Source organism: Astatotilapia calliptera, chromosome 2 (genome assembly GCF_900246225.1).
Source record: "Astatotilapia calliptera chromosome 2, fAstCal1.2, whole genome shotgun sequence".
Taxonomy (NCBI): Eukaryota; Metazoa; Chordata; class Actinopteri; order Cichliformes; family Cichlidae; genus Astatotilapia; species Astatotilapia calliptera.
The window spans coordinates 30684452-30706468 of NC_039303.1; the positions used below are offsets into that span (position 1 = coordinate 30684452).

The 22017-nt window shown below is 41.8% G+C and overlaps 1 protein-coding gene across 2 annotated transcripts; it reads right to left on the minus strand.

Moving 5' to 3' along the window:
- Positions 1-467: 467 nt before the first annotated feature.
- LOC113037507 (serine/threonine-protein phosphatase 2A 55 kDa regulatory subunit B gamma isoform) lies at positions 468-21816 on the minus strand. Of its 2 annotated transcripts, none has more exons than XM_026194700.1 (10): positions 21600-21816; positions 20867-21192; positions 12006-12103; positions 11543-11708; positions 10340-10452; positions 9333-9510; positions 8435-8599; positions 6318-6487; positions 2738-2829; positions 468-2593 (listed from the first exon to the last, which is right to left on the minus strand). In XM_026194700.1, the coding sequence occupies exons 2-10, from the start codon at positions 20940-20942 to the stop codon at positions 2299-2301; spliced, it is 1353 nt and encodes a 450-aa protein (XP_026050485.1). In that variant the 5' UTR covers positions 20943-21192; positions 21600-21816; the 3' UTR covers positions 468-2298. The 2 variants fall into 2 exon arrangements, with proteins under 2 accessions (XP_026050485.1, XP_026050478.1); XM_026194693.1 differs by lacking the exon at positions 21600-21816 and adding an exon at positions 17926-18083 and having other exon boundaries at positions 20867-20929.
- Positions 21817-22017: the final 201 nt, after the last annotated feature.

The window sequence follows — 22017 nt, forward strand, 5'->3', positions numbered from 1 at the left end:
CAATAAGAAGAGTTTGATTTACACTGGAACAATGAAGACGGTGAACAACACGCAAAATGATTCGATTTTCAGCAGAGACTGAAAGAAAAACTTCTGATATTTATGAAGCGTTAACACAAGTTATTTTTAAATTATGAAGAAATGTATTTTGCTCAGATTAACTGTCATTAAAGCATAAAATAGATGATTGTGGGGGTTTTAAACTCAAGTTTAGGCAGATAGAAGAAGAAAGATAACCAGACAGAAAAAATGTGCAGAATCATGAAACTTGGTAATTATTTCAATTAAATTCATTCATTATTAAATCCCTTAGCAATTTTAAATCCACATGTAATAAGTGCATAATAACACAAGGTGGCGCCTTACACTACATAACTTGAAAAGCCATATAAAGGGTACATATTAACAGTTAAGCAATGTTAGGACTTCCTAACTAAACAGTAATGAAAATCACAATGATACGCCCATTGGATGCAATTTCGTTGAAATCTTTATTCAGAAAAAAACATATTAACATTATTTATAACTGTTCGTTTGACAATTTTGATGTCATCAACATACATTAACACAAAAATATGTGGCTTAGTGTGGTAAGGACGTGGAGTAGGCTACAACCGACAGAAAAAAGCAAAAGGAACAAAAAAGGACAGATAAAAGAATTTGCTGTTTTCTAAAAAATAAACACATCAGCAAAGTTATCAGTGAGGAAGGCCGAAGAGATTAAAGTACCATCTCTTTGCTGTAGCTTTGGAGGCAGTCATCAGTACCGATGATCAAGTCTGCAGTCCGTTTATGGTTGTTTAAAAACAACGAAACCTCATACATGTCAAAAACCGAGCTGATATATACAGACACCATTTAGGCCCTTAGATTTTTTTGTCTTTTTTCTTTTAATGTTAATCACAAACATTCCCCATTCTTCTCAGTTTGCAGTTTCACTGAGCAGAAACTGATTTTGTGGACGGCTTCATTCGAAAAGTACGTGTTAAGTGTATGAACCGAACACCGGTAAACATGCTTCAGCGTCCGAAGACACAAATAAATGTAAGGGAGCTCGGTCATCTATGGTTACTCGTGCTGCAAAGGGCCCCCCGGGGGGCCCCCGAAGCCTTTGTACAAGCTGGATCTAAAATGGTTACGAAGGCAGCCAAGCCAGTCAGTGAGTCAATTTATAAACACCTAGGCTAAATCTGTTTGACATGCAGCATTTATCATTTGATTGCTGAAATTATTTCTTTTATAGATTTTTTTTCTTTTTAGTAATATTTTTGCTTGATCTGAGTTTAACATGTTTAATGTCAGAGTAGCACACAAAGCAGCCTCAGACCAGAAGCAGAAATCAGAGACGTTCGGGTCCGTTTGAGCAAGGAAAACAAGAATTACTGAAACGCACTGTGGACCATATATGAGCGCGTGTCCTCATGTTAGGCCATGGTGGTATAGTATCATCTGTTAACTTCTCTATCTGCAGGACTGTAAATGTTTCACGTCGCTGAACGCAGCCCAGTTTTTGGTCGTCTCTCCTGATTCAGGGAGAGCTCAGAGGCGTCTGGTGGGCTTAGGGAGAAGGGGGGTGGGGTCCCATCCTCGTACATCACGCAAATCACTTTACCTCATCCTCTTTAATTACCATCATCATCATTTAAAAAGAAGTTACATAAAACAGAAGAGGGAAAGCTGATCTGAAATGATGATCTGATCTTAAAACAAAAAGCCAGTTATATAAATGCCCCATTTCTTATCAGTGCCGCTGGTAGACAACCACAAAGGGTTTTTGTTACACAAAACAGTGGGCAAGGGATAAGAATAGGATTTGCTTGAGCACACAAATACAGAGAGCAGAGGAGGTGGAGGAGGAGGTGGAAAAAAAGTAAAAGAGCATGAAGAATTAAAAAAAAGAAGAAGACAAACATGTAAACGTCTCTCCACTCTGGGGCCGAGGGTGTGATCCCTCCCCTCAGGAAGCCGAGCTGCAGCAACGAACGAACCATCAATCCAGAGGCTAACAATCAGGAAATCCACTGTTCGGACAATTTTGCAATCCATAATCCGTTGTGTAATCCAGCCTGTTCCCTTCCTAGCCCTGCCGAGGGCCTTGCAGTTCTGGAAGGCTGAGGAGGAGGTGAAGGAGGGACGTGAAACGCTGTGTATGAGTTCTGATTGTGTGTGTAGGTATGCGTTTTAGGCATCTCTTGGTCGTGTGACAGTGTGTGTGCATGTCTGATAGTGTGTACATTCTGGCATAGTTGTGTGTTATTGGGTGTAAACTCATTTGTTTTTGCCGCTGACATCCATTCACTAATGCATCTCGGAGTTGAGTTTGTCCTGGAAGATGTAGAGATTGTTAGTGGCAGCGATGGCAATGATGTTCTCGTTCGGGTGCCAAGCCGTATGGAGGATCTTCTTGGTGAAGTCCAGGCTGTCCACACTGATATCATCCTTTCGGCGTTTTCCTCCCGCGGCGCAAACCCTCCGCGGCTTCAGCACGGCCCTGGGTTTGCTGCTCTCCCGTGACGCCTCCAGGGTGACATCGCGCTTGGTGTTGCGGTCGAACATGCGGAAGAAGTTGTTGTAGGCTCCGGTCATGATAACACTGTACAGAGCACGAGGATAGGAGAGATCCAGTTAGTCTAAAGGCAGTTTTCATGCTTTCATCACATCATTTCTAGGGTAAGCAGGTATGACTAACGGATGGCTGTAAGCTGGAAACACACATCCATCATCAAACATCAGGTACCTGTCGGAGCCGTTCCAGGCACACTCAAACTTGTCAAAGATGCAGTCGTTCTCGTAGAGAGAGCACAACTTGCTGCGGAGATAATCATGAACCTGTAGGAACACACACAAACAGATATGATTACAATCGAGCCCATCTCACAGCTGCATTACTCCCAGGTATCGACTCTCAGCGTAAACTATAAATAGAAGAGTGAGCAGAAGACACACAAACACACATACCAAGCTCAGCACAACCAAAACACATTAAATATGGGCATGCTGTAACACAATCCTCCCTGAAGGAAACGCTAATAAGACACAACACCAACCTTCAGCAATACAAGGGCCAGGAGTACATTTTAATCTACCCTCCTTTCCATATCACTAAATCCATTAACATCCAGCTCTCTACAATCGCACCTACCAAGGGTGCGATAATAGAGACACACATATATTCTTACACGCACACATACACTGACTTATAACTGCTTTTCCTTGTGCTTTTATTCGACCTGCCTGTGTCAGCACTGTGTCTGCCCAGTGATGCAAGGAGATGAAATCTACACCTCCTCTTCCTCCAGGTCCTGTTCTCTCCATTGAGCCCCCGCCCCAACCCCGCTTTCCACATTTTGCATAAAGTCAGCAGCCAGCAGCCACCTTGCAATCAATAAACAGTCAAACTGAGGTCGTCTCACGGTTGTACATCAAAACCAGTGACAATTTTGTTTTTCCCTTTGGGTCTTTCTGCACAGGGGAAAATGATACCGTGTCAGCTTGAGCTGAATATACAGTCCTCTTCCCACCCCCCCAGTCCGCATGATTTCTGATTTAGAGCATGGCACCTCATTCCTCATGAATTTGTGCACATTTTTCATGATCCAGGGGGGGGTACAGGTGTAAATTTACAAAATAGATCCATAGATAAATAAATAATAAGGTAGCTTAGCCTTTAAACCCCCCCACCCCAGCACCCACTTTCTGCCCACATACAATGGATTTGGAATTACTCCGTTTCTTGCATTAATTTGTCATGAAATACAATCTGATCTTTTTCTATCTAACAAAATATACACAAACATGAAATTGCTAATGCTAGTGCTGGAGCAATAAAATAATAGAACCTCAAACAAAAGGAAAACTGAAAGATAACATGGAGTGAAGCCTGCAAGCTCAGGCAGACAATTCCAGGTGTGCCTCGTCACGCACACCTAACATGCATCACTCTCCTCACATAACAAACCAAAGATACCCTCCTGGTTTGATGGTCTTTTTAAGTTATAAATTTCTCCCTTGACAAGTCCATCCCGCTATTGGCCTGCATCAATGCTTGCCATTTCAACGCCTCCACAATCCCTGCATCCACCTTTAGGCTCCAGAGGAATATGTACTCACTTTTCATGTGTATCATTATTTGTGTGGAGTGATAGGCTCAAAGCACAGACACCACGCTCTGACAATAGTCTTCCCTGACAGATTTCGACTGGAAGATGTCGAAGCAGGTTCAAATCACAATGCTTTTTCTACTCTACACACTTTGGGCTCATGTTTTTGTGATCGTTATACAATGCCCCTTTGTACTGTGTGTTCTTCCCAAATGGTGTGATCAATCCAAACACCACTTTCCCAGCAGTGCCATACAGTTTCAAGTTGTCCTTTAATAAATTTCAAATACAAAGAAAGAGGTGTCTCTCTGGAGGTTTTCCTTTGATTTCCTTCTGTGGGCTCAGTTCTCCATAACATCATAAAACAGACCAGCTTCACCGATTCCTTTCAGCCTTGAGCTGTCTGGGTCTGCCCAGCTTACTATGGAATTAAATTAACCTCAATAAATTCTAACATGTCTTTTCTAAAAGGCATGATTTCCAAAAGCTGATGCTGCTGTTAACTCCTGACTCCAATCAACTCTGCTGTTAGCATAGCAGCTGGAATACTTTTTCCAAACAACACCGAGTGTTTAAATAAAGTATTGAACAAAAACAAGAGCAGGATTATTATTATAGTTAAAATAGAGTCACTATCTGTGACTTAGATGAAGACCTGACCATGTTTTTATACATATTTATACCTGAATGCAGATATTTTCAGAGGCCACCGTACGCTGCATCCTCTGCAATCCTTCTCTCTAATCCTACCATTTACTCTCTTTTATTCATCTCTCCTCCTCACATCACACCATCTTCATACTCCCTCCCAATTCCTCACCCCTTTTGTCCCTCCTTCCCCCCTTTCTCTGCTGCATTGCAGATCTAGGTGTCAGCCACTGTGGAAGGTATCCCTCCTTCACGCTTTACTTTATGAGTGGAGGCTCGGGATCCTATAAATAGCTCCAGTGCGTCTCAGCCTCCCACTCCTGGCCGCCTCACAGGCCCTCACACGTCAGGCAGGAACACATACACAAACACGCATGTTCACCCACAGGCCTGAGGCAGGAATACTAAACACATACTGGAAAAAAAAAGGAGCTGATAAATAGTTTTAGTGCCTATAAATGCATAACCAGAAGCTAGCGTGGCCACTTAGAAGTGACACAGGAGAAAAATTGAGCATGTATGTGTAAATAATAGCATGCGTAAATATTAAAAAGCTTATTATTTCATGTGTATATCAACACAGCATTTTTAAGCCCCTGTAAATTAACTCCCGCATACACAACATACTGATAATTTACGGTTTTAATTTGGGTTTATTCATTTCTTTGACATACAAAGAGATTACGATCTTACATTAAAAAACGTCGTGAGGATTCTGCATCAGTGAGGGGAAGTGCATTTTCTCTCAATTATCCTTAAAAGGTTTGGGAAAAAATCGAATCATCTGCAAGTACTGTGATTGTAAGAGACAATCTTACGCTCATGACTCATTTCGTTCTCCGATCTTGTATTTCTTCCATAACGACAATGCCCTCTTTCAGTAAACCGTTAGTCACCTCGCCATTTGGACAACACAACTGGGATTTGGTCAGTGGTAATGATGACAGTTGATAGTTTGGTGCTGGGTTTCTTAGTAACACCACCCACTACAGTAACAGGTTCAGGCCTTTTTTCCCCTTCCCTTCTTTTTTTTGTTTTTTTAATATTACCTAAGTAATGAAAAAAAAAAAAGGAATTTTCCCCATTTGATGCCTTGATGATGTAGAGAGTTTTGCACATATCAGTCCAGAGTAAGGTTAAGATGTGCAAAAAAAAATGGGGTGCCAGTAAAGCTCACCAGGCTGAATCCATCCCAGAGCATTTGCTGCATGTCTTCCCCCTCCTCTCTCTTGCAACTGTGCAAAGTCCATAGCAGATCGTTTTCATAGCCTTAAAGCTAATCAAGGAACCTGCTGTGCATATGTAATGTTTCTCCTTTGTTCAGTGTGTTCTTTAAATCTCCTACAAATAAAATAGAAGAGCTTAAAGTTATAGAACACCAATTGTCAATTGTATTATTTGTGACCTGCAAGGATCCCTGACCCCTGGGAGCTCCTTAACCTTGATCTATCCATTTCTCATCATGGTAGCTGAGTAAGACAGAATACAATATATTATATTCATCCTGGTGTTTCTTGTCATTTATTGTGACACTGCCTCATGTTTTTCCACACATCGCCAGTCACACACCTGGTATGTCTCTAGGGGCTTGCTCTCCATGTTGAGATCCCAGACTTTGGCAGTCAGGTAGTCTCTGGTGAGCAGGTATCGACCGCTGTGGCTGAACTTGACGTCCGACACAGAGGAGATAATCTCGGAGAAGAAAGAGCGGGCGCTGGGGTCCTCGGGCTCCTCAAACACTGGCGAGTGGGAGGGAGACAAAAAGGTGAGAGAAGGAGAGGTCAGCGAGTGCCGTTAAGCAAGATGAAAGGCAGAAACACAGTTGGATATGTGTGCTTTTATCTCGTGTACAGAGATAAATCTCTCAGATGACTCATTATGTTAAGTGCCATTTATGAGACAGAGACCACGGACACGGCTTCTGTATCTTTCTGTAGAGGTGTTGCTGTCTGAATACATCAGTGTATAAACATTAGCAAATGTCAAAGAGCTCTATTAAAGTTCCTCTAAACACTGAATATGAAAAATAAAATGAAAGATCTAGCTGCTTGCTGAGCACAGCTTGTGCAGGAACACTGCAGCAGTGACTCATGATCAAAGCTGTAAACTGAATGGATGAAGCATTACAACAGGAACAAAAAGTGGGAAACAAAGAAAAGACAGGCAGGAAAGCTTGGCTCACAGTTCCATAAGTATTATTTATGACCAAAATGTCAATGAACATTTCACTCTTTTAGTCAAATTTTGCAGCCATGTTGTCAATATATGACAACATACCGCAAGCAGTCGAGGAAAGCGTGGCTAAGATTCAGTGACAGGGATTTTTCTAAGGCATACATCAGTTTCCAAACAACAAGCTGACACAATACTGCATGTATGAGACTAGTCGGGATTAACATTTACATTTTTGGTGTATGAACTAAAATGGTTTTGTCGACGTTACCAACAGAAAAGAAAAAGATGAGATTGTTTTATAGCTCAAAGCCAAAAATACAATAAAACATCAGAGCAGACGCCTGCAGAGGCTGTGTACAGTCGTTTGCATGACATCTGCTGTGATGTGAAGAATTTGTGGCCTGAAAAATTCTCATTCACATCACATATTGTGACAAATGCTGCAACCATCTTCCATGTGGTGACTTGCACAGTGAACTACTGCCGGGATGTTTTGGGAAGTGAGACAGAAAGAAATAGTACGTAACCTTTTACACGTTTAATGCGTCAAAAAATTATTTAAAAGAATGACATTGCTTTTATAATGCACAAATGACTCGATGTTCTGAGAAATGAACCAAAGTGATTGAGAGAAAACGTAAATACAAGAAATATAGTGCCATGACTTGAATTGTTGCCCCTTAAGGACGACAGATTTATGGAGCAACTAGCCCTGTTCTGAGGTAGAACTAAAAATTATTACACAGAGTAGAAAAGGTCCAGAAGTGATAAATCATACTTCTACAATGTGGGGAAATCATAATTCTTACAATTTATCTTTTAGGCCATTCGTTTAGTATTATTGTACCTTAAGTTTTGCCGGCTGTAGATGAGTAAAGCTTAAAATTGGGCACAGCAGCACTTTGAACTAACATGCTCAAAATGCCTAAAAACTTTAACAATTTGTGGTAAAGTAAAAGTCTGGGAATACCAAAGCAATAAAAAATACACACAAGAGTTATCAAGGAATTCCACTCAATATCACAAATGCAAACCTCAATTTTAAAAATTTAGAAGAAAAATCAGAGGATAGAGATAAACCCAGCTTACAGAAAAAAGCACTGCCATTCCTCGCTGCTAGTTTGGAGCACCTGCTGCTCAGGAGTTAGAGCAGCGAAATGGTTGTTTACTCTAGTCTGCTTGTCGAAGCATCCTTGGGCAATATACTGAACCCCAAGGTACCTCTGATCCATCAGTGCGAGCATGTGAATGCTAGGGCACAGAAAAAGAAGTGTTTGTGCTTGAATGTGTGTGAATCCATAAATGGACTTTGACTGCTCAAATAGAGTAGACAAACTCTGAGTACCAGTCCATTCCATTTAAGAAAAAAATACAGCTGTTGTTGAATTTTGGCCTGCTTGAAGGGTTAGCATACTTATCTAAAAGCTTAGATCTTTTCTAATCTTTGCTGTAAAAACTATAAACATGCAACATGCGCGTGTCCATCATTTCTCTCAGCACGTTTTACTCACATTTAGAGTGCTTGTCACACAGTGCTGCTTCTCTCATGTCACAGAGGCGCAGCGTGCCTTTACTGCTGCTATAGACAAACAAGTTACAGTGGTGGGGATGAAACTCAGCCGCTGTGATCACCTCTGTCAGATCCTCCATGTTGGCTGGCTTGATGTCCACAATGTCTGATGGAGAGCGCCACAGCTGAGGAAAACTCTCAAAGAGCCAGCTTCTTCAGGCCTGCGCTTTATAGACTGCACATAATTAATTCATTTATTTATGCATTCATTCATCCTTTTATTAATTTAACTCCCTAACTGACTCAATGAGAAAATAATTAAACTGATTAAAATAATATGGAAACACACACAGGCCAATAATCTACAAACAAAATATAAACAAAAGTTTATATAAATGTATACATAGCCAACACTATATCAATAATTCACAGCAGGAATAAAGCAAACCAATATAAATATATCTAGAGGGGATTGTTGGGAGAAAACTAATTCCATATTCACATAAATTGTAATATTATAAATCCTGTCTGGGTCAGGGATGCGACTGTACTGTGTCCTATTGAGCTGGATTAGAACTCAGAAAAGGGCTGAAATATTTATGCAGCCACTGAATTATTCATTAAGATACATTTTCACTCCTCAAGAATAATACTCCCCTCCCCCAGCACTGTGTGTGTCTTTGTGCATATCTTCATACAACAAAGTGGGATTTGCAGAGCTTGTTGCTTTGTGTGGGCAGGAATTGATTGTTGAGTATGCATGCATTAATGTATGCATTCATTATTGCAGTCCCTGGGCTTTGACAAATATATGCCTGCTTTATGTGCGTACACACATAAGTGTTTGTCTTCATCTCCTCCAGTCTTTGTGCACGAGTGCTTCGAACCATGAAGGATACTGAAGCTACGGTCAGTGATGTCCAGATGCCAAAGGTTGATTCTAAGGTCATCCGCTGACATGTAGGTCTCATAGTCAGAGTTGACAGAGATGGAGTTGATGTGGTAGGTGTGGGCATTGGCAAAGACTCGCCGAGGAGTTACCTCCACCATCAGATCCATGGGCTTCAACACCGGCACCTGGAAAACCCCAAAGAAAGAACAGTTTAACATTTATTCTGAATGAAATGAAAGAAGTAGAAGATATACAGAGTGGAATAAACTGAAATAATTTAATTGTATCATAGTTAATATTTAATGCATTACTTCCTTTGACATCAATAATAAAGGAGCAACTCTCAGGAGTGAAACTTTAGCAAGTCCAAGTGCTCATTCGGTCCTTCACTCATTTAGCTTCATTTTAAAAAGCTGTTTGTCGACACATGCTTACATTTAACAAATTCACCCACACAAAAGGGGACTGCACAATATTGCATGGTTAGTTTTAAATTTATGGCTTGTTTTTCTGCATACTGCACAGTGTTAGAATCACTAACATTGGTTCTCCTCCAAAAGGACAGAGGTGCATTATAACCAGACATATGGAGGCACGGTGAGTTACTCTTATTAAGAGTTTACTGCTGATAGAAACACTGAAGCTTTTAACTAATTAAGATCCAGTGTAGACGTTTTCTCCCTGCGCTGTAGTGAAGGATACAAAAAGAGGATTTCACCACCCCCACAGGCTCACACATACTCGCATGTTCCTTGTGCCAGTGACCCATTTTTACACATGCAAACACATCTGTACTCACTGACCCAGTTTTATTTCCTAACCTGAGAGAGAGAGATAGATAGATAGATAGATAGATAGATAGATAGATAGATAGATAGATAGATAGATAGATAGATAGATAGATAGATAGATAGATAGATAGATAGATAGATAGATAGATAGATAGATAGATAGATAGATAGATAGATAGATAGATAGATAGATAGATAGATAGATAGATAGATAGATAGATACCTGTAGAGAGGTGACTGTGGAGATATCCTTGATTCGACCCTCTTCATCCTTCAGGTTGTATCCTTCTGGCCGTTTGTCTCTTTCACTCACCTTCCACAATTTAATGGTCTTATCTGGAAAACGGATAACAGGGCCATTAACTAATCAGATAAAGGTGCTTGTTGAAATGCTTTGATAATAAGAGACTCTACCTAGATGTGATTAAAAACAATCCCAGAGACCAATATGGGATTTCATCACAATCAAAGCTACAATCATTAAAACTTACAGTAAACTGTTTTTGTTTTGTAATAAAAAAAAAAATACAAACATTTATATTATGTACTAATTTATCACACAGTCAGGTTGGTAAGGAAGCGTGGACTCTTTGTATTATACTGAGAAAATAGCAACAACAAACATGTCAGCATGTTTGCTACTCAGCTGCTGAGGCAGGTCCTACATATTTCATGCCTTCAATTATAAATAATAAAGTACTTTAAAAAAATCAATACTCAGGTTCTCAGGGTAAATATAAACTAAAATAAGTACCGGTATTCCAGCCATAAAATGAGAGTGTAACCTCACATCCTAATGTACTACAGAGAAGAGTTGCAACACAAACAGAAACTCGTCTGCGATTAGGCAAGGGAAAATCTGCTTCTGACTTAAGATCTTAATTACGAGACGTTCCTCACCCACACAAACATGTTAACTCCTTAAGCCAAAGGCTTTTTTTTTTCAGTTCAATCAGTAACAGCGCCACAATCCTAAAAACCTCATTGGGTAAGGAACATTGGGGCAAATTCAAATTTATCTTCAAGTGGTAATTGGGAGGCAAAATTTTGAATTTGAGAGAGCATAGCATCTTTACAGCAATACAGGAGAGCCTGGGAAATGGAAGACCTCCAATGGCAAATTAAAAAGAAGTGACACGCAACATATAGTAGTTTTAGGAGGCCTTGCCATTAAAGCTGTTTGGAGCTTTAAAGTGGGTCACACTCATTAATTTTTTTAAGAAGACAGGTACTATTTTAATAAGATACGGTCTGGCAGTGCTCAGGTGTAAAAGGGTAAGGGAGAAGCAACAGTATCTCAGGAACATGCTCTTAGATAATGCCTTCAGAAAAAGCAATCATTTAAAGTGGTTCACAGCAAATGTAGAAAATATCAATCACATCAGCTTCCAGTTTTCTCCAGGGTGTGTATGCAGGAAGCTCTCACCATTGGTGGAAAGCAGGAAGTGTGCAGCATTCTGCTGAGGCAGCCATCGAATCTTATTGATCTTCTCCTCAATCTCCAGACTCTTAAGATAGTCGAATTCGGGCTCATGGCTCTGAAAGGTGCTGTAGACATTGTACTCTCCCTGGGAGAAGGGCTCAGTCTTGCTCTATGAAAAGAAAAGGAAATGAAAGAGAAAAAAAGGTAGATGAAAGTGAAAGATGTGCATGTTCCATCACCTCGATGTTAATCAGAAACTGCTTGGCATGGACTCCGCACAGCTATAATGACACACTCTCTGACACAGCAGGGACATCAAGTATTTATCAACCAATATAGAGTGTAGCTGGAGGGGAACCAAGTGCATTCATTGCTACCCTCACAGCTCAAATGAAAAATGTTATATCTGAATGTGCTGCATGAGTGCAAGTGTGTCAGTGTTGGTGTGGTGCGCATGTGTAAGTACCTCAGGTTCCCTCTGAAAGATGACCACACGGCCCCCTTTGTCTCCCGTGGCCAGGAGCTCTCCAGTGTGGTTAAACTCAACAGTGGAGATGATATCAGCTGGAAGTATAAAGACAAAGATGAATGCAGAAAGAGAGAGAAGAAGAGGAGATGTGCAGTATGAGAGTGGAAATGACAGTGAAAGAGAGAGGAGTAGCCATTAGCCGCACATCATCATTCATCTGTATAATGTTCATCTCACACTAAATTATTAAACCAAATCAACAGTCAGTGGATTAACATGTAAGTGGATTAAAATATGCAAATTCATGTTTGGAATGAGACAATATTTGATAACTGTTGCATAACTGTGCTTGAAATTGAAGAATGAGCTTTATAAAGAACATGCAAGTACATGAAAACAAAGGAAATCAACCGCACACACAGCTGTTTCACAGTAGGCACAGGTGCTTTCTGTGTTCCACTATGATACATACACAATGACGTACAAGACTACAGAGTCACTCGGGTTCATGTTTTTATGCTGGGGTGAATGCGTACTCCTTGGCCTCTATTAAGGGCATAAACAACTGCGTGTTTAAAGTCACGACACAGTGAGTTTTAATCGCTAATTTCATATAACATTCATTTGTATATTTACCTCACAGCTCCCATCGCTCCCTAAACAATAACCCAATGGCTCATTTAAAGCGCTAAAATATCGGCACATTATTATCCACTTAGCATTTAGTGCAGTGACTCAGTGCTTTACGTGGTCCATTCTGTATAACACAATACACAAAACATGAAACGGAAAAGTGCACAGTTGTGTCGTCAAAAGAAGAGCGTGTGAGCGCGTGTGAGGACAACTGGGACCTGTGTGTGGTTCAGCTTTGCATGTAATCTGCTCCCTGTTCCTCGGTTCACTTGTCCTCCTTTCACCTCTGCCTTTGTGCAGCAGATTGAAGATTTAGTTGGAAACATACAATAGATTTAGAGACAAAGCTGCTTGAAAGTATCTGTGCTTAAACCTCTTTCGGATAGATTAAACTGTAAGGTTTGGTAAAAATGATGAGTGATGAGAAGGTATGTAACTGACCCGGCAGGAAGCTTGGCTAAGTTATAGTACTATTCCTCCAAGATCACGAATGCCATTGTGAACAGACACATTTAAAATATATATATATTTTTTACTCTATTATCATTTGTTTTGTTATAGTCCTTTATTCGGGAAGTAACATAAACCTCACTTAGGATAGTGTGAAGTTCAACAAATAGCAAATCAACAAACTTACTGCAGCTGAACGAGAAACAGTTCCAACATATTACCTCTCACAAACCCACAAATTGTTTTCTTTTTAATCTAAAGAACAAAAAATAAGTAACAAATGACTATGGAGTGCTAGATGTGCTGATGTAGGCTGTTTTCATTTGTTTTTACATTTCTTTTTACTAAATTAATCTTACTGCAGGCGTTAGCCCTTTGCTAAGAGTAGGGAGCAGGTGGAAGAGAACCTAAAGAGGTGAAGAAATGTACTGGAGAAAAGATGGATGGAAGTCAGTAGAAGCGAGACAGAATACATAGTTGTGAATTAGAGAGAGAGATACTGCAAGAGGCAGAGGTAGTAAAGTTTAAAAACCATCGGAAGCAATGAATAGAGCACAATAGAGGTAAAGAACAATTTGCAGGTAGGGTGGAGTGGGTGGAGACATGTGGTGATTTGTGACAGAAATATAGCAGTGAGAGAGAAATGGAAGATTTACAAGACGGTAGTGAGACCTGCAACGATGTGTGGTTTGGCACTGACAAAAATACAGGAGCCCAAGTGGTGGCAGAGTAGAAAACATTCTCAGTTTCATTTGGAGTAGCTGACAATAATAGAAATGAATATATCAGAGGGATAGCTCAGGTTAGCAGCTTGGCAACAAAGCAAGAGGCCAGGCAGAAGGAAACAAGAGAAGAGTCATGGATGCAGTCAAGAAGGACATGCAGAGGCTTGTTGTGATAGATGGTGCTGCTAGGGATAGGGCGAGACGGAAGCAGATGAAACACTGTGATGACCCCACAGAAGATGATGAAGAGGTAGATGATGATTTATACTGCTGACAACAGCCAGACATTTAATGCATTAACAAACACTTCTCCAGTTATCTCAACAATAATCTCGGTTTCTGTCCCACATAACACTGTTTAACTTGTGCATCGCACTGGGCTGCTGACCTAAACATACACACTGACCGAGTATGGAAATAATCATGATAAAAACCCTGAAACTGCAACTGAAAATTCACTGCTGACCACAAAAATAACAACAAGGCATTGCAGCGTCTACTGGATTTCTCTATACAGCACATGGTGTTGGTAGAAAAGAACATGGCTCTTACTAAGCTTTGCTGTAATAAAAATAGAGCTTGGAGAGTGTATTTATTGAGTCGGAGTGATTCAAAGCTGTAGCCTTGCCTATTTTGTTGTGGCCTTGAGAAAGAGAGATTTTATGATGAGGAAAGGCGGGGACTGCTCTTCAATCTCCACGACAACACAACCTCATTCACCCTCATACATTCTGTGTATCACTTCTTACCTCTTTCTTTACTTCAGCCATCTTTCTTTATTACACACACTTTCTTGATCTCTCAGATGCTGCAGAACCTTTCTTATTATTCGGTGACAATTTCCCCCTCAATGTTAGGCTCTCTCTCATTCCCTTTCAACCCACATGTTCTTTTGTCATCTCTAATCTCCTGTTTGCCAATCTCTCTCTTTGCCCCATTTCTCTGTCTCAGTTTCTTCTTGGTTGTCTCTGCACATTCACCTCTCTTCCTCTCTCCCTCTCTCATCCCTCCCCCACAGCACTCTGCTGCCTAGTGTGCACAAGAAGTGGTGATGCTGGTGGTGGTAAAATGGAAAGGATGGTGAAGGGAAAGGACTAGAAAGCTGAGGCAGCGGTGGTGATAGTGGTGGTGGTGGGGCTCCTCCAGTGTGTAGCGGTTGCCATAGTAACAAGCAGAGCCAACCAGTGGAGACGGTGCTGGTAAAGGTTAGCCATATATGGAATCTGGTGAAGGAGGAAGTGGGATTCAGCAATCCAACCCTCACAGGAAGAAGGAGCGTGGTAAAATAATTATGCTGCTCTAGTTCTGTCCACTAACAAATGTTGCTAAATTAATACCAGGAGATGAAGCAGACGCTGTGATCCTAATTGAGGATAGGCAGATAATTAAGGGATGCACACAGACATGCAGACCCCTGTGTATGCAGTCCAATTCACAAACGCGCATATGTGCACCAGAGGGGCTTTACGTGCACATGTGCATAAAATAAGGCAAAGAAAATGTGTGAGCTTAATGCTCCGTGCGTGAGTGAGAGGCTGGATGCATACAGACAACTGTGTCTCCAGTCAGGTCACAGTCAGAAAGAGCTAAGCTAAGCAAAACCATAGGAGCGGCACACAGTATAGCTGAATAAAATATGGAGCACACACTCTCTCCTGGCTCAGCCTCAGTCTGTTCTCAACCTGGATCCTCTTCTGGTCTTTTTGTTCCTCTGTTTCCTTTTTGTGCACACACACAAAACACACACCCATCTGTGTCTTTCACTCTTTTTAATAGAGGAGAAAAACACCTAATAAGAATCTAAGCAACAACTGCAGAGATAACTACCATCATGATCACTGTGGTTCTCTCCCAAGAAGTATTGCTGTCCAGTTCACTTGTGTGTAAAGGCAATGTGTGTGCCATTGTGAAGCTGTAGGTTTTTGTCTTGTGGATAAGTGTGCTACAGTGCAGCAAGCTTCCTCAGTCTGTCTCTCCCACAGACTGTCCATTAGCATCAGCAGTCTGACTCATTGCCACACTGCAGAAGCTGAAGGAACACACTGTGACTGCAAGTGCATGCGCTCACACATACAGCACAAAACAACACACAAACATGAATGAACCCAATGATACAGAAAGATATAAAACAGGCACAGGGTATGAACACCAAATACACAAACACTGTAGTGTTTACGGACAGCAGTGCCTTAAAAATCACAGCATAGTAAATACAAAATTAACTGTTATTAATTGTATGGCTTGAATTTTGGGGATGCTGGTTGAACAAAGCAAATATTTTTTAGATGTCACAGTTTTCTCACAACATTAGCAGTGAAAATAGCTGACAGATAGAACTGAAGTGATCAGTCAGTTAATTTAATTGTCAGTCCGAAGATGCAGATCAGGGTGGAGGTAAAAACACAGGGAGGCAGAATTCCTGTTTTGGGGGGTGTGGGGGCAGAAAGGGAAGCAGACATCCTACAGGTCCAATTATAGATATCTTAGGTCTGGGTAAACACGGACCATTAGAGCCAAGCCAAAAACATACGCTCCTTAAAAGCAGGGACAAGCCACCACTCAGCAGGAGATGTGTGTGTGTGTGTGTGTGTGTGTGTGTGTGTGTGTGTGTGTGTGTGTGTGTGTGTGTGTGTGTGTGTGTGTGTGTGTGTGTGTGTGTGTGTGTGTGTGTGAGCTGTAGCTCAAGCACCACGCATTTCCTGCATACGTGTGCACAAGTGTGTGTACTCAATTACCCTGTAGAGAAATAGACGGGTTGGAGGGAGTGAGGGAGGAGGAGGGGAGAGCCTGCCGGAGGGAGATGGCAAATTGATCCCTGTCCTGCAGTTTTGGAGTTATCTGGGAAAAAGAACTGGCGCATGTGTTTGTTAGAAATGCACGTGTGTGGAGAGGAGTGATTTAAGCCCAGCACAGCAGGGAGTCTGCCATTTCTCTGCACAAATATCAGCAGAATAGAGGAGCTGGTGTGAGCCTAATGGTTATAGATATAAACAATTAGAATTACAAAACAAGCGAGCTGCTGCGCCTGTAGACTATACACTTGTAATCCGGTTTTACCAAGCTGCAGGAGCTTCTTCTGACTACACGTGTTCTCAAAGCTGCTTGTGATTCATTTTTGATTGTAAAAAAATCTATTTTTCGGCAGATTTGTGAGACTAGCATGAAAAAAAAGATGAGAGGCTTAGTATGTTTACACCCCGTCTGACCCCAGTGATATTGAAAACTCAGAATATGTTCCGACAGCTCATAAATGTTGAAAAATTAATCCTTCATATTTTTTTTTAAAAAACAAACAGAATTGCCTTTTAATGCATTCCTCTGGCCTTCTACATTTATTTGCATTAATAGATCAGTCAATCCTGAATTTCTTTTGCACAAAATGCAGAAAATTCACTGATTTTATCTTCTTGGAAATTAAATGTAACTGTTGTCTGTAGTGTTTCACAAAGCAAAGCAATTATATGGATTGCTTGTCAAGTAAACCAAGCAATTCTCCAGGAAATTCAAAGCTTTTTTCACAACTTTCAGACATTTTACAGACGACACATTAATAAAGGTGATGGAATGAAATGAGAATGGGAAAAAAATGCATTTCCAGGCCTTTGTGTGAATGTCTACACAGATTTGATTTTATTCCGTGTGTGCTCGTTTTCATGGATGTGAAGTGCCCGTGTGTTTTCTCCCTCAGTATAAAATAGAAGAAAGATAGCAATGCTTTTAAGATAGCAATGCTTTGAAGGAGGCGGGGTGTCATCTGGTCAAACTATTTAAAGAAATCAATCACACACACAATCCGAGCAGGCAGACTGAGATAAAAATAAAGAGCTGGATATAAAAATAGTGGCACACAAAAAAGGATGAGGCAGACAGACAGAGACAAAGTGATGTTTAAGATATTTATAACAGTCAGACTCACATGGAAATGCACTTGACTCAAACTACTCCTTCACACACACACACACTTCTTTCAAACACTCACACACTCTCACATGGAGCCATTAGCACACAGATGTGCACACATACAACTCTCACATCTCACACTGGGGTCATGTGGCACATTTGTGTGACATAGATATGACCTTCGGGATAGAAGAGGATAGAGCACACACCTTCAGTGTAAGAAGCAAAAGGCTCAGGCTCCAGAGAAAGGGTAGTGATGTCGGAGCACAGGACCTGGATGGGGCTCAACATCCTGGGGGAGGACTCCAGGGTGGAGAGGGGTGGACAGGATGGGGCGGAGCTCTTCAGGCTATAGCCAGGAGCAGCCCTGCAAGAGGAGCAAGGATGGACGGAGGGGGGAAGGAAGGGAGGAGGGCAACAGGGAAGCAGAGGGTGAGGAAGGAAGGAAAATAAGAAGGAAAAAGGACCAGGGCAGCAAAGGGGGTTGAAGGCGGGGTTAAGGGTAGGGACTGAGTTACTACATTACCACACTTGGTCATGAGTACTCACCAAAGAAAATCAGCTGGTGGTGTATTCATGATCACAGAATAACATATTGGGTTTGGTGGGAAAAGCTAGCAACACATGAAGGATGAACACAGGAAGCTAATGGGACAAAGTCTTAAGCATGTATTGTTTATTCACTTTCATTTAGCTTTCCAGGTAATCATTAGTGTGCATGGCCCAGGGAAAGGCTACTCGGTCACATTTTCCCTCGTGACCAATTACTTTAATGACTCAGAACTTGCCTTAGAATAGTCTTTAATGACATATAATGTGGAACATAATCAAATCTCCCCATTACAAGTTACTAAACAGGGCAAACATCCAAAGATATTCAGTGTAACACAGTTTTCATTTTTAGAGATACATGTGGAATTGTTATATGACCATTTAGTGATTTTTTTATTTTCAATTTCTGCTCGAGTAAATAATAATAATTAATAATGGGCACTCTTATATATAGAGGCATAGGATAATAATGGGGTTATTTTTAAAAATTAGAATTTGTTACTCGATTCATTGAACCAAATGAGATACTTTTGAAGGCAAGGGAAGTTTGTGGACGATGGGGAGTAAGCAATGTATGTAATTCAAGAGAGGAGGGACTGCAAGGAAGAGGGAGTTTAAGCATCCCTCCCCTGTAGGAGTTACAGGGGAGGGGAATCCCCACTAGAAGATCTACAGACACACATTTACACACATAGACACAACACTTGCAGACACACATCCACACAAATTCAAACCTGAACTAACAAAAAGATGCACACACACACGAATATAAATGTAAACACAGGAAAAAGAAAAGAAAGAAAGATGGAAACACACACATACAGGCACACAACCAGGAGACAGCAAAATAAACCCACGAATAAAAATCACATGTACCATCTCCTTCTGTGTGTCTATACCAAGCTCGGTTTTCCCTCAGACACGCGTACTGTGTTTGAGCAGTCTTTAGAGCACTGTTGGATAATTGTTAGGCAATTGTGCCACTTCAGCACCCAACAATGCTGTGTGTTGCATTAGAGACCAGACAGGGGAAAAAGGGGCAGGTGGAAATGGGGAGGCGGAAGGGGGATGGGGTGAACATGGACGAAAGGTGGAGGGAGTTGGAGTGGATTCCCAGATTTATTGTTTTTTGTTTTTTTGAGATAGAAGAAATATTTGTTGGTCATCTGGGGAACTCCTGAACGTCCTCTCCATTAAAGCTCACAATGCGCTGCACGGCCCGTCACACCAACAGTGCTGAGCAGTGTCCACCTTGGTGTGAGCTCATCAGCAATTCAGTCCTGAATAATTCCTGTGTGTGTGGAATAATTAATACTGTCATTATTGGTGGGTGGAGATGATCTGCCAATCACTCTGGCCAAGCATGAAAAGCAGCATGTTTAGCATTGCTGGCTGTTACTATAGCAATAATGGATGGGTGTAGAGAGGTATTAAGGGGTATTAAGGCTAATTTTTCTTTTTCTTTTACCAGTCACTTACTAAAAACCTTTTTCCTGAAATGGATACAATTTACTAATGGAAACACAGTATATGTAAGAAGAAACAGAAAAGCACACCTTCACATACAGACAAAGACATGCACAAATGTAATCTTCAGTGGTGTGTTGAATACACACAAGAGTATTTGCACAATCAACAGGCAGCACTACAGTCTCCCCTGACTACACCATGTGCTTCTGTGCAAGGGGAAATTATGCCACAGCACACACAGAGGAAGCATAATTCCCTTTCTACAGTGATAGGAGGATCACAAATAAGCTCGCAACACGTTCATGACCCCAAAATGATAATCCGCTGTTCAGGTCTAAGGCGCGTAGCGAACAATGAGCTGAGTGTAAGAAACAGACAGACGAGGCAGGAAAGCAGACAGGTAAAGCCAGCATGCAGGTAAGATTAGTGGTGGTAATAAGATAAGTAGAACGTGGTTATCCACGGTCATAATCCATTTCCTTTATGCTTTATAAAGAAACCAAAGAAATTCAGTGGTTTGTACAGTTTTGTAGGCTGCTGGGTTTGTCAATATACCCCCTGCCTTAGATCATGTATTCAATCTGACACCTGAGCCAATTATATAGAAGAGTGGGGGAGCAAACAGGGAGAACACGCGCGTCACATACAAGAGCCGACATGCAATGCAAGTACAAAAACAGTGTGGTGGAATTTTTATGCCTCGTTTTTGTGGAAAATTCTCTGACACACAAACACAACTGGAGACAAAAGTGAAGACACTCTGGCATGGGCCAGATCAATTCCTCCCTGCGGTGTGACAAAATAGCTGTGTAACACAAAGTAGCATAAACAAAATAATGAATGAAAAGTGCCGGGTGGGAAAAAGGAAATAGTGTGAGAGGAGGGGAAAAGTTGCCTTAGATGATATAATTTTGCGACAAAGAATGTTTTGGTGACTAGGGCAGCTCCTGTCTGAACAATAATTAACACAGAGCTTATAGAAGCTTAGGAAGCTGCCCTGAGCTAGTTTTGTCACGCACTCTGTCTTACTCACACTCCAAAAGTTCAATACATAGATACACACTTGCCTGAAGGAAATACTTCAATACAAAGAACAGACACATACAGCTTCCTGTGTCATCTTCTTACCTTCAGTCACATAGTTGTGGTCGGGGAGGAAGCCGTGGTGGTTGAGAGCTGGGGTGGAGTCAGTGTCTTCGCCCATCAGCGGGGCCTGGGGGAGTGCCCGTCTTGGTGGGGCAGCGTGATGGTGGCAGATTGGTGGCGAAGGGGATGGTGGTGGGGATGCCGTTCAGCACAGTGCCCATACTGCTGCCCGCCTCCTCAGCACAGGGGCGCACAGCTTGTCATCCTATACTTAAGTAAGGCTGAGGGGGAGGGAGTGGGGCAGCCCCAAAAGAGGGATGGATGCACCAGGGAGTCCACAGAAGTGCTTCTGAGAGCCAGATGCAAACCTGCAGAAAGGGGATCATTTGGAAACAGTTCAAAAACTACCAGTGGTGAGCTTGATTTGTACCTCACAAGAGCACACATTAGTCATGAGGCAAGGAAAATCAAGCGCACTCCGAGTCCCCCCTGCAGTTGCTGCGTCCAGGTGTGGCCGGACCGATTCTGCTCTCTCACAAACACATGCAACATACACAATCAATGCGCACTCAGAAATGGGAAAAGTCCCTGCTTGTTAATGGATGCTCTAACAGAAGAAGAGGAGATGAGGAGGAGGAGAATGGGGGGAGGGGAAAGAGGGATGAGCAGAGTCCCTGATCGTGGCATCTGCAGTGCTGCTGCTGCTTCTGCAGTAAACTCACACGCATGGACACACATACACAGTGGGGATAAACGCAAAGGGACAACCACTCACTTTGGCAGCTTAAAAGCCAGGTACTCCTCAGTGGATCCTCTATGAATAATGTCTTTTTCCTCCTCACTGGCTAACTGTACCTCTGTCCCACTGGTTTCTCGACTGTTCCAGTATGAGAAGGAAAATCCTTCTGGTCCTGCGTTCTGCTGCAGTCTGTGCTCTGGCGTATGTATGAAAGGCAGAGTGAGAGGTAGAGGAAGGGGGAGGGCAAGAGAGGAGCTTTTCTGCTGTGCTGGTACTGTGTATGATGCATCAGCGAGGGCCCCGCCCACTGTCTAGCACAGCCAATCATCACAGACTAGAGATCTGCTTGACCACTGAATGCAGGTGATTAATAATGATAAAGAAGCTGAGGATAGAGGAGTGGGTGGCAGAACGGAAGTGGTACAGCGTCTAATAAGGTTGTGATTAATGGGAG